This window comes from Salvia splendens, chromosome 4, assembly GCF_004379255.2.
Source record: "Salvia splendens isolate huo1 chromosome 4, SspV2, whole genome shotgun sequence".
NCBI lineage: Eukaryota > Viridiplantae > Streptophyta > Magnoliopsida > Lamiales > Lamiaceae > Salvia > Salvia splendens.
Window position 1 is genome coordinate 30,424,505 of NC_056035.1, and position 13,016 is coordinate 30,437,520.

The 13,016-nt window shown below is 42.2% G+C and overlaps 1 protein-coding gene and 1 long non-coding RNA gene across 2 annotated transcripts; both read left to right on the top strand.

Moving 5' to 3' along the window:
* The first annotated feature begins 3,287 nt into the window (after window positions 1-3,287).
* LOC121801364 lies at window positions 3,288-4,979 on the top strand. Its single transcript, XR_006050585.1, has 2 exons — window positions 3,288-4,623; window positions 4,717-4,979. It is a non-coding gene; the product is annotated as an uncharacterized LOC121801364 (long non-coding RNA).
* A 6,970-nt stretch (window positions 4,980-11,949) lies between these two features.
* LOC121800949 lies at window positions 11,950-12,719 on the top strand. The gene is made up of 2 exons (XM_042200437.1): window positions 11,950-12,309; window positions 12,366-12,719. Exons 1-2 carry the CDS (start codon window positions 11,950-11,952, stop codon window positions 12,717-12,719), a joined length of 714 nt encoding a protein of 237 aa, XP_042056371.1.
* The last annotated feature ends 297 nt before the right edge of the window (window positions 12,720-13,016 follow it).

Here is a 13,016-nt window from a genome sequence, read left to right on the forward strand (position 1 = left end):
ATGGCTTCATTTAATTAGTGGATTATTGGATTTAATTGGCTTGTTTAAATAAATAAACTATTTCGAGAAAATAAACGGAAAGAGAAGTAGTAAAAGGTGATATTATGTTAAGTATAGCGTTACACATTAAAATTTGATAAAACAAATAAAAAATAATTTCTAATAATATCTTATCCAATGTGATGAATCATTTCAAATACAGGTTTTACATTTCAAATGTTGGGATAGAACTAATTTGCGAAATAAAAGTCTCAAATACCGTGTAGATATATGTCCCAAACGTTGATGTAATAGCCTTCGAATTTATTTGGTCCACATATTTACTACCCGTGACGTTTAATGTCTTGTCCAATAGTTTCCTACGTCTATGTAAACAAGAGAATAAATTAGCATGTACAATTAAATTACTCCCTTCATTCTATATTAATTGAATTATTTTTTTATTTTAAAAAGTTCTAAAATAATTGACTCAATTTTTATTTTTAACAAAAAAATAACACTTTCTATTACTTTATTCACCATCCACTTAACATACTATTCTTTATCTCTGTGTTAAAATAAAGTGTCTCTATTAATAAGAAATGGAGGAGGTATTTAGTAACATGACCATTGAGGGAGTGTTTAGTAACATGACCGATAAAAATCAATTTATGTTTAACGAATAAATATTTACATACTTGATAATCCAAAGGTAGATGAGATTTCAATAGATTTAGTACACGTCGTATATAAAACATAATAATTTTAATACAAATATTTCATAGTTTAAAAAATAATTATTGGCCCTGAAAAAATTGGAGATGTTGATAATAAACTACTACGAAGATCACGAATTTTTTTAATTAATTTTACTCTATCTCTATTATTAGATCGTCATCAATACATATGTAAATGACGAAACAAGTTAATTTGACTATTTTACTATGCACTGGTTATCTATTTGAACATCAATATTAACATTCTTCTATAAATAGACCACATTTCCATGGGAATATGCAAAATAACCAAGCTCAAACAAATTTGCAGTGATATACTAAGAAATACGATCTAATTCAAAAATGGCTTTGGCAAAAATGATTATGTTTGCATTTGCTGCAGCTTCCATAATCTCCATGGCATCTGCTATTTCTGGAACCGCCACTTACTACGGCCCTCCTCTCGTTCATAAGACACTCCTTTCTCTCTCTTTCTCTAAGTTATATTAAGAGTAAACAACGCATATGGTCCCTAAATTTTCAGTTTTGCAAGCCAATATAATAGTGCCTGGACTTTAAAATATGGGTAGTTCCTAGACTAAGGTTTAATCAATTTGTGGTACTTGTTTTTACTGTTCATCAAAATTTTTACACCAAAAATACCTCCGGGACACGGTGGGAATTTTTGGACTTTCATTAATATGGATATCTAGGCACTGGATATGATATTTTATCTATATCTTTAGCATTGGGCAAAATATTTTCTTATAATTTGAGTGTTTGATAAATGATATTTTTCATTTTATGTCAAATTTTCTTTCTCTATCTTATTTTAAACTTTTAGAAAATAAATAATTAGAATAAAAATATTATAAAATTGTTAAATATATATAAAATTAAGTTGGAGCTAAATTTAATTTTAATTGTGATTCAATTATTTTTTAAAATTAAAAACTACAAATTATAAATAAAAAATAATCAAATCACAATCAAAATTATATATAGTACTAGTATTAAATAATTAATTTTGATTTTAATTTAAATTTGATTATTGCAGCATAATCATGCTACGGGTTCCAAGACAAAGGCCAGATGGTAGCAGCTGCAAATCCTGCACTGTTCAATAATCGTGCAGCTTGCGGACAGAGATACAGAATACGGTGCCACAGACATGTCGCAACGGCCCCATCACTGTGACCATTATAGTCACGACCACAACTCCTAGTACTAGTGAGAGTACCTATTTCGCAACTAAAATAATCTCATCAATCATGAACTCATCATAAAAGAAATAATTAACTCGAGGGAATAGTCTCGAAGGCGAATGGGTACAGAGTCAAGTCATAATCAGAGTATCGAAACCAAATTCATAGTTTTCCAATAACAACATTTAAATGCAGCGGAAGGTTCCAAGACAAAATAGTATGTATAAAGACATTCTACTTTGGACTACCTAACTACTTATTAACGGCCTCTTCCCCAACACCTTCGTCGCATCAATCACGTTCAGCCTGCACGTTAGAAAAGAAACATGCAGGGCTGAGTACTTGATATACTCAGCGAGCACAGTGCCAAAAACAGTTCTATTTAATTTGTCATCCATAGTTGAGTGAATACAGGGTTTTTATTTAAAGGGCCCAAGTCACTAAATTCTTTTTGTTTCATAAAATTGATTGCGCAATCACATAAACATAAATACCATATCTGGACGTATGTGAATCAGGAATTTGGTCACATTCCACGATGGTCACTGGACCGACCAACTAGAAAGCTAGCACACAGTCCCCATATGTGTACACTAGTCCGAGTAGGGTTTACGGCCTTACTGGGGCCCGAATTCGATTTAACATGATTGGCATAGCAAAGTATATAGGTAATCGTAAAACAAATCATGGCATGACAACATATTCAAACATATTCACATTTTAATACAAAATCCCATTTTGAAAAGAATGCCCACCTCAGAGCTTAATTCCTTAATTGAAAGTCCCTCGACTTGGTCTCACTCAACGTGCGACGACGTCCCTTTAGAAAATAAAATACCTAAGTCAGGCTTAAGAGCTAACTACTTAACGTGTATGCATTCCTAAGCGAGTGATCATTTCTATTTCTTTTTCGAATTTTTTTTTCTAGAAAAATTTCTAAGTCCATTGAACATTAATTATATCAGACGATTTATTTATATGGAGGCTTACAAATTATTCACTTAACAAATAGATCATTATCGCCTATGCGAATTATTCAAGCATGAAATGAATCCAGGATTTATCCATTATTTCGGAATTAATCAGCGTACCGTTTCTTGTCTTTAGGTTTTCGAACGACTTAGGAGGGGCCATGATTTAATTAAATTCTTAGCCCATACTTTTATTTTAGTTGGTGGCCCAAACTCCATAAATAATTTCTATTAAAAGGGCAGCCCATTACTCAATTAAATTCTTAGTCCATAATGACAATTAAAGAGGCCCAACTCACACTTCCTCAAATTAATTCTCTTGGCCCAAGTTGTAAATGGAAATGGCCCAATTCCTTATTCCAAAAAATATCGGTCAACTCCCTTCCCCACTTCAATCAAAACAATCCCCCCCCCCCCTTCCCCTTCCCTCCTTCCTTCTCATTTTCAAAATCCCCAATTTAGATAGGAAGTAGGAACCCTAGCTTTCTCATCTTCCTCCCGTCACCTCCTTCCCGTCGCCACTGTCGGCGTGCAGCTCGGTGGTTTCGCGTGGTCGCCGAAGAGCAAGAGGAGGCGTCGCCTCCCTGATTCTCTTCCTCTCTCGGCGAAGGCGTCTGTCCTTCGCGACTATGCCCCATCGCCCGCCACGGAGGTGTCCTCGCCGGTCTCGTTTCCGTCCTTGCCCGGGAGCGGCGTCCGAGGTCGCTGCTAATTTCCAGTCCCTCACTCCGTCGCTCGTCACCACTGGCGTCGCGCCGTCGGAGAAGGAGAGGAGGCATCGCCTCTCTCTCTCTCTCTACGCACACGGCTCCGCTCCGCCAGCATCGTCTGCCCTCCGTCGAGCTGCTGTTCCGACCGCCAATGTATCAACCGGCGTCATCTAGATGCACCGCCGAGACAGCCACCACCCGCCAATCGGCCATAAAGCTAAGTCTCAAAACCCTCACTATCTGGTTCATTAGCTAACAAATTCTCTTTGGGCAGTGATTTATGGAGGATCGTTATTTGTTGAAGGGGGGGATAAAGATTTGGTTTCTTCTTGGCTAAAATTTATTCATCAGATTAGTGCTTGAGAAGGGTTGTTGTTATTGACCTAAAAGAGGACCTTTTGTTCCAGCTGTGAACATTTGGCTGAGCATTGTGATTTAAAGATTCTTGAATAGTTTGAAGCCATTAACTTAGTAACTTGAGAAGGAAGGGAAAACTTAGCATGCTGTTCCAGGGGTATTCCTTTGTGAAAAAAAAATTGGTTATGCTCTTGAAAACCTAATATGCTGCGCCTATTGGTTTTCATGTGTTCATGCTCTCATGTTTCTATCGTGTGGGGAAAGAGTGTTACCTCTGAAATGTAGTTACCGTCCTTAATTTTCTGCTCCTAGAATTCAAGCTTTCTTGCTCTCAAGCTCACTATGTTGCTGGAAATTTCAAGGTGTGTAGGAGTGTTCATAGGTGGTGTGGACTGTGGAGATGGTTTTTATAGCCAAACTCGTGTACTTGTGCAGCATTAACTTGAGCTGCTATATGCCTTGTTTTCTTTCTGCAGCAACTTCAACTGCAACTTGGCTCCATGTGTGTACCTAGTACTTTAGTTAATAAATGGAACTTGTTTCTTGTGGCAGGTGCACAAGAAGAGGGATGCAGGGTTGTTAATTGAGGACCTGCAGAGTTTCTGGCTCGTGGCAGATTTCGGTTATGGGCTGATGGAGAGTGCAGGAGCTTGCAGCAACCTATCCTTTGTTCTCCATTACAAAAGTTAGTATTGTCTCCTTCCTTACTTAATTTGGCTGCTAGTTTTTTTGGCAACTTAATTAGCTTATTTACTTTGTTATCTTTTGTATTTTGTAGAGATGAAGGAGTTGTTGGCTGGAAACGGCCTCCCGCGCCATGGCTCACTGCTCTTGGCCCGACGGCCGGTCGGAGATAAGGTCGTGTGTGGTGCGGTTTGGCTCGGGGAGAAGAATAGATTCAAAACGTCTTCGTCTTGACATTTTTATGTATATTTTTCCTTTATTTTCATTGTCATATTTTGTAAGCTAAGACATAGCTTGACAAGTATCTATTGTAATTTATTCGACTAGGAAAAAAATGAGCACGTATTCACTCTTAAATCGTACTTCACTCTTCTTTATTTCTAAATCGTTATTCGCCGTTAATCAAAACAACCGAATGTAGGCCTTGTGTATTTTTCGTATTTAAGTAATTAGGAAAAAGGCATTCGCTTCGCGTTTCTTTAATTATTTTATAACGTTAAGGGAATTACATCGTGGTCATTAGAGCATCTGTAACCCTTGGGGCCGGGGCGCAAATTGCGAGTCCCGGCCCGTCCCATGCATTACACGGAAGGGCGGCACGGCTCAGGCCCGTCCCGGTGATGCGTGACCGGCCTGGGGAGCGTCCCGAGTCCCGGCCCGGGACGGGGTTGCACGGAGACGGGCCGCAAGTCCCGCGTCCCGGCCCAGCGTTGCACGGTGACGGGCCGGGCCGCAACCAATTTTTTTTTTTTATATTTTAAATTCGAAATTTTTTTCTATAAATACTACACCATTTTCATACACATTCAACTTCACATTCAACTTCAAATCTCTTCCTAGAATTCGAAAAAATGCCTCCTCGTCAAAGAATATTCGAAGATCAATTGACCCGAGTGTTAGGAGAGGCGGTACCGACAATCCAAGAAGAAATGAACAACGAAGTTGAACGCTTCCAAGCTGCTATTCAAGCTCGGAACGAACAACGAACCCGGGTACCACGTACCCGGATGTATATTCACCGAGACCGTGAACAAGCTGCCTTGCGGCTTTTCACGGATTATTTCTCTAGAGATCCGCGATGGAGTGATCAGATGTTCCGTCGCCGGTTCCGGATGCGGAGGCCTTTGTTCATACGCATTGTCAACGCCGTTGTAGCTCGTGACCCGTATTTCTGCCAAACTACCGATGCTGTGGGTCGGGAAAGTATATCGACGTTGCAGAAATGCACGTCTGCCATTCGTCAACTCGCTTACGGAACTACATCAGATATGTTCGATGAGTATCTCCATGTAAGCGAGCCTACTGGACGGGAGTCCCTCGCTAGATTCTGTCGGGCAGTCGTCGAAGCATTCAAGGATACGTACTTGAGAAAGCCAACGACCGACGACGTTAGCAAGTTGGTCGACATGCACGAACGGGCCCACGGCTTCCCGGGGATGCTTGGAAGCATCGACTGTATGCACTGGCAGTGGAAGAATTGTCCAACGGCTTGGAGAGGACAATACACTAGCGGGCACAAGGGCACACATCCCACGATTGTGTTGGAGGCCGTTGCCGATTGCAGATTGTGGATCTGGAATGCCTACTTTGGTGTCGCGGGGTCCAACAACGACCTCAATGTGTTGAACGAGTCTCCATTGTTCAACGACTTGTGTGCTGGGCGAGCACCGAACGTAGAGTTCACGGCCAACCACCGTCGGTATAGTATGGGGTACTATCTGGCAGACGGGATCTACCCTCGATGGCCCGTGTTCGTGAAGACTATCACAGCTCCGACAACCGATCGAAGGGCAATGTTTGCCCAAAGGCAAGAGGCGGCTCGGAAAGATGTCGAGCGTGCATTCGGAGTCCTCCAAGCGCGGTGGGCTATCGTGAAGGGAGCGGCCCGTGGTTGGCAGCGGTCAAACATCGCCGACACAATGTATGCATGTATCATAATGCATAACATGATCGTTGAGGACGAACAAGATAACGTCACTTTGTGGAGCGACGATCCGCTCGCTAGCACCGGGAGTAACTACGTTGTCACCGAGCCGCCCGTGCAGGGCCTTCCTCACGACATCAGCAATGTCATGGCTCGTTCAGCTGCGATGCGCCAAGAGGAACAACACACTCGCCTCCAAGCCGATCTAATCGAAGAAATTTGGACTCGCAACAACGTTTTCCAGCATTGACGTTATGTTTTTATGTATTTTATTTTCAGTTTGAAAATTTATATGTTGTAATTTTGCAGTATTCGATGAAATTAAATTTTCCGTGTTATAAATTTTCAGTGTTTTTTATTTTACTTTCAAAATAGGTTGGAGTTGTGAATAGTGTCATTTATTAGTTGCGGCCCGGGCCGCAACCTGCAGGGTTACAGCAGTTGGGGCCTGGGCCGCAACTGTAGAAGAATGATGACGTGGAGGGGACTTGGGGCCGGAAATGGGGACGGGGTTACTGATGCCCTTACAATCGTTGATATCTGCCCTGGTTGCGCCGCCAATCAGATCGATCTCTCCGAGCAAGCTTTCAAAACTATTGCGGACCTTAACGCGGGAAAAATCCGAATTGAATATAGCCTGTCACTACTAAATATATCCTCTCTTTTAATTTTTTATTTCTGTTGGCTAACATTGGTTAATAATATTGTAGGGTTTGAATTTACGAGCTGGGAATTGAAGAATGCTTATTTCAGTTACCAACACTAATATATACTCATATAATTTTATCCCCAATAAAGTGTATGTTCCTGGTGATAATACTTTACTCCCTCCGTCCCTCAAGAATATATACTATTTCCTTTTTAGTCCGTTCCATAAAAATATGCACTTTCTAAATTTTGGAAAGTTTTTTCTCTTTAATGAGGTGAGATTCATTTTCCACTAACAATACTTTATTTACTTTTTCTCTCTATCTCTCTCTACACCAATTTTACATTAAAACATGTGCCGACCCTAAAATGCATATTCTTTGGGGACGCAGGGAGTATAAAATAACGTTTTGTGTTTATTTTACTAGACTTGTTGAATAAACGGCAGGGTTGGCTTTTGATTATAATCACAACTTTTACTAGTCTCTTTATCTAAAATTAAGATTATAATTTTGTGTATTTAATTTAATTGTAAGATTTACCTTTGTCATTCTTTTAAATACTAGTCAACCAAGATTATTCATTGATTTGGATGGAACGTACGAATTCATAGTTGAAAATCCAAATTCATATTCTCTAAAATCTCAGTCCTACAAAAATATTATATTCATGTAATTTTCGTTCATCCACAAAGTTAATCCAAATCCATATATATTTATAAATATTTTCACAATTCACTACTTATAATAATATGGGTCATACTATTTATTTATTAGAATTATTTTAGAAATTCTAAAGTTCCTACTTTTGGGAGGGCATGGACCTGAGGATTATAAGGGTAGAATGGTCTTAGAAAATTAAGAACTGAAGATATAGATATATCTCAAGATAAGAAATTTGATGAATAAAATTATGTAAAAGTTCATAAAATCTAACATCCCATTAGGGCATCTCTCCAGTGGCTTTCGCCCAACAATAGCCTAGCAATAGCCCAACACGAACTCCTGCTGCCATATCATCAACACTAAAATTTTCCTGCCACATCATCAGGACAAGCAAATAGCCCATCAATAGCCTAGTCACATCACCTCTAATTATATAAAACAAATAATTGACAATCACACAAAATACGGAATTAAATATACATCATCCCTAATTATCATTTGATCACATTTAAGTAAGTCTATAGACTCTACCTCGCCACGGGGGTTTGAGATTTTTAATTTATTGAAAAATAATAAGTCTGCAGACTTGAATCCTTGAATTGTTTCGCTAGAATTGGATAAATTTAAACTTGACATTGAAAAATGCCAAAACTTGGTGGGTTGATCAAGGTGGTGATCAAGCAGTTAGCCGGGGGACCACTGCATTCTAGAAGGAAGACACATGAGGCTGATGCGCTGGAAAGCGATCCTCAATCAGTTATCAAGGACTACATTCTAGAAGGGGACACGTATCGGTGCGTAAGCTGCGCAAGGACGAAGGCGAATCCTCATTCGGTTATTGAAGAACCACTACATTCTAGAAGAAGGGCACGTATCAGCAGATGAGACGCTCGATCCCAGCAAGGACGAACATTCGCTGCCAAAATTGTTATCGTAGCTGGAGGTTGTGTGAAGCTCCTATAAATAGAGGATGCAACACCATAGTGAGATCTCTTCTTCCTTTTCCTCGCCTTTAGTTTAGTTTTCCGCCTGTTCCTGGTTCCAAGTTCTTCCCCAGTTCCAAAATAGCCTAGTTAAATAGTAGAAATGGTCAGTTAGAAGGAGAGCTACTGAAGGGAGCGCTACAGAGAAATCAATATCTGTTCGGCGCCGTCTCAAGTTTCCGACCGAGGATTTCTCAGCTTTATTCGCTTTTCTTATTTTCTGAATCTGTTAGCTTAGTTAAATTTCGTTTTGTTGCGTAGTTAAAGAACAGTTCTTGGTTTATATTTCGCAAGTTCACAACACTGTTTAGAATTCTGAGTATAAAAATCAAAGTTGTTTGCATTCAGAATTCTTGTTTACTGTTTCAGCTTAGTTTAGTTCTAAAATCCCTGATCGAGTGTTTGTTCATTATGTTAAATGACAAAGTGGTTTGTAGTAACTTGGTCTAGTAGTTAGTTTACATTCAACCTAGCTTAATCCAGTAGTTAAAACTCCCAATTTAAAGCGTGGCAGCAGCCGAACCCTGTTCACTAAACACACACTCAACGCACCAGATTCCCTGTGGGATCGACCCCGTACTTGCCGCTTTACTGTTAAAGTAGTGCATGTTTGAGAGTTATAAATGTTTTCGTGAAAGAGAGAGCGCCTTGTTCAAGTGGCAACGACTATTGCAAACTGATCCACCCGGTTCAGTTATCTTCCCATATAACTTGATCCACACCCAAAATCTCCCCTTCCCCAAATGGCGTCGTTGCCGCGGATGCATGGTGTTATTACATGGATGTGTTTAATGCATATGTGTAAATAGTTTTATTTCCTTCTTTTCTAATTTGTTTTTCTTTCCTTTTATGAGAAGGTACCACTGCGGAGGACACTGGAATCATCCTCTCATATACAGAAACACAAACGCTTAGTGGCGAGTTCAGGAGGCCGGTGTAGTAACCACTCGTTACAGAGCTGCGTTGGAAGCAGCCGCATCGTCATCTTCGTCTAAGCAACTGACCAGTGAGGAGGAAGAAGAACAGACCACGCCGCCTAAACCACCACTACTCGAGGAAGCAGAGAAGCAGATGGCCGTCGTAGACAACGATTGGGGAATTGGCTCCCTACACGCTCATGACGAGAATGAGCCCACTCATGCCATCACAGTTACCCCAGGAATACGGGCAATCGCAATCAAATCGGGGGTGCTCGCGGTGTTATCAAATTTCTATGGACGCTCGAAGGAATGCCCTTATGACTTTTTGGAGGAATTTTGCAGATATTGTGACATTCAACCAGTACCAGCTGAATCCACGTCAGAAGATTAAAGGCTCATGGCGATACCCTTTGTTTTGAAAGGTGATGCAAGAATCTGGTTGAGAAAGCTACCAGAAGGATCGATTAGGACCTAGGACGAGTTTCACATGATATTCTTAGACCGCTTTTTCCCAGCGTCGAAGACGAGTGCTTTGAAAATGGAGATTACAGAGGCAAGGCAAGAGTATGATGAGCCTCTGGGCCAATACTGAGACAGATTTCAAGGACTTCTTCAAGCATGCCCCAACCACAATATGGGAGAGTGGGAGATCTACTCAACTTTCTATGGCGGACTTACGGTGGACAGCAAAAACGATCTCAACCTAGCAGCCCAAGGGGATTTCTCAAAAACCCCATTCAGTCAAGCGAAGAGTATTTTGGGGAGGTTAATTGAAGCAAATAGATCATACGAGACCTTTCACGGACAATACAGAAGGGAAGCGGTGCACGCAACAGAGGCACGTAGTGACGAGAAGCTGGAGGCTCGATTTGAGCAGATGGAGAAGAAGCTGCTAGAAGCAGTAGAGAAGTCCAGAGCGCCTCCACTGCCCGTTCCCAAGGAGAAGCCATATGTTCCACCACCGCCGGAGGAGCACCATTACTATTACTACGAGTTCCCTCCTGAAGCGGAGCCGCAAACTCAGGTGAATGCCGTCGGCCATTGGAACTCAAATGGCAACTGGATCCAGGGAAAGCAGAAGGATGCTCCATGGAGAGATCTTCCCAATTTCAGGTGGAGTGATCAAAACCCAAGCCAACCACCTCAACCATCTACACAACAGATGGAGGAAACAGAATGCAGGGTGATCAAGCGAACTGGTCAGGTGGACCACAAGGCAATTAGTCAAGCGTTGACCAGGGTAACTGGTCCAGTGGAGGGCAGCCCAATTGGTTAGGCAAACATCAAGGCCCCCAGTCAAGCAGCTCCGAGAGGCAACCGAACAATCAAGTGGTGAGCTATGTTCCGCCACATCGGAGGGGAAATCAACAGCACCCAGGGAACCAACAATACCATCAGCCTCAGTATCAACTAGACCACTACTGGCCGTCAGACTACCCTCAGCCTAGCCATGGTGGAGGACCTTCGAATAAAAGATATAACAAGCACCCCAATGAAGGTTCGGCAGAAATGATGGTTCCCCACCATCTTAATGATGTGATGCGTGAGATTCAGGAGGCTCAGAAGGAGCAGAGGGCAGCGCTGGATATGCTTACAAAGCAATTATCTCAAGTTTCCATGTCGCTGAGAGAGCTGAGAGGCAACGAGGGGAAAATCCCTGCCACGGTGCAGCAGCCTGGGCGCGAGAACATTAGTGAAGTCTCCCTGAGGTCAGGGAAGGTATACCAGAGCCCCAGCCCACCTGCGGTACCACCAGTATCCAAGCATGGACCAAGCCACAAAGAAAAAGGAGAGTCTAGTTCCCCTAATCAAGCCAAAGGGAGAGAAAAAGAGAAAGCAAAAATGGGCGGCGAGACCTCAGGAGAAAGTCAAGGAGAAGAAGCTGAGAAGGTCAAGCCCTACCCATATCGTGGAATGATCACCAGGAAGAAAGCCGCCACGATCGATGTGACCAGTCTATTTAAAGACGTGGAAGTCAAGGTGCCACTCTTGACGGCATTAAAGATGCCCCCAATCAGCAAATTTATAAAGGACTACCTGGAAGGGAAGGTCAATGAAGAAGGAAGAATGATTACAGATGAAAATGTCTCTGCAGTGATCAAGCGGAGCGACCTCCCATCGAAGAAGACCGACCCAGGGATGTTCACATTCCCAATTTCGATCTGAGATATTCAAGTGGAGCACGCAATGTGCGATTTAGGGGCATCCATCAATGTTCTGCCGTATGCTATCTACAAAAACCTGGGAGAGGCCAAGCTCGTCGATACTGATATCATGATACAGCTGGCCGACAGATCTTGCATTCACCCGGAGGGGATTCTTGAAGATGTAATAGTGAAAGTGAACAACTTTCTGTACCCAGCCGACTTTTTCGTCATCAAGATGACAGAGCCAGCAGCGAAGGAGTCCAGCGGAGTTCTACTGGGAAGACCGTTCATGTCTACGACCAACACTATAATAGACGTCCGTAATGGGACGATCAGTTTGGATTTCAACGGAGAGCAATTCACGTTCAACATTGACGAAGCAATGAAGAGGCCGGCGATAGTGAAAACGTGTATTCAGTGGATGTGACTGAGCCACTGGTACATGAGTATCTGAAGGCGGAGTTCCTACAAAGGCAGTTCACAGACTCCGCCGCGGACGAGGAAGTTGAGAAGGAAATCGCAGACTGGTATGAGGCAATCAACGTGGGCGAGATGGATGATCAAGCCATCGCGAAAGCAGTGATGGACTTCAGCGAGCGACCACGACCAGCTGGGTCAAGCGGGATCGCTCAAGTGTCTAGCCTCGAGAAGCTGCCTGATCAAGGCGGTCAGCTGAGAAAAGAAGCGGAAGAAAACCCCATGCCTACTGAAGTTCCCACACCTGCTAAGGAATTGAAGCCACTTCCCGCACATTTGAAGTACGCCTACCTAGGGGAGAATGAGACAATGCCAGTTATCATCAACAACTAGCTGACCCAGGGGCGGGAAGACAAATTGCTAGAAGTACTGAGGCCATCGGGTGGAAGTTGACAGATCTGGTGGGTATCGGCCCAGATGTATGCATGCACCATATCAGATTGGAAGAAGAAGCTAAACCCCATCGTGACCAGCAGCGTAAACTCAACCCCAACATGAGGGAAGAGGTACTCAAGGAGATAGTCAAGCTGGTCTCCATAGGAATCATCTACTCCATCCCGGATAGCAACTAGGCCAGTCCAGTACATATGGTGCCAAAGAAGGGCGGAATCCAAGTTGTAAAGAAAGAGA

Coding starts and splice junctions, on each gene's coding strand:
- LOC121800949 (XM_042200437.1), top strand. CDS start 11,950: ATGTGCGATTTAGGGGCATCCATCAATGTTCTGCCGTATGCTATCTAC. Junction 12,310..12,365: donor CAATGAAGAGGCCGGCGATA/GTGAAAACGTGT, acceptor GAGTATCTGAAG/GCGGAGTTCCTACAAAGGCA.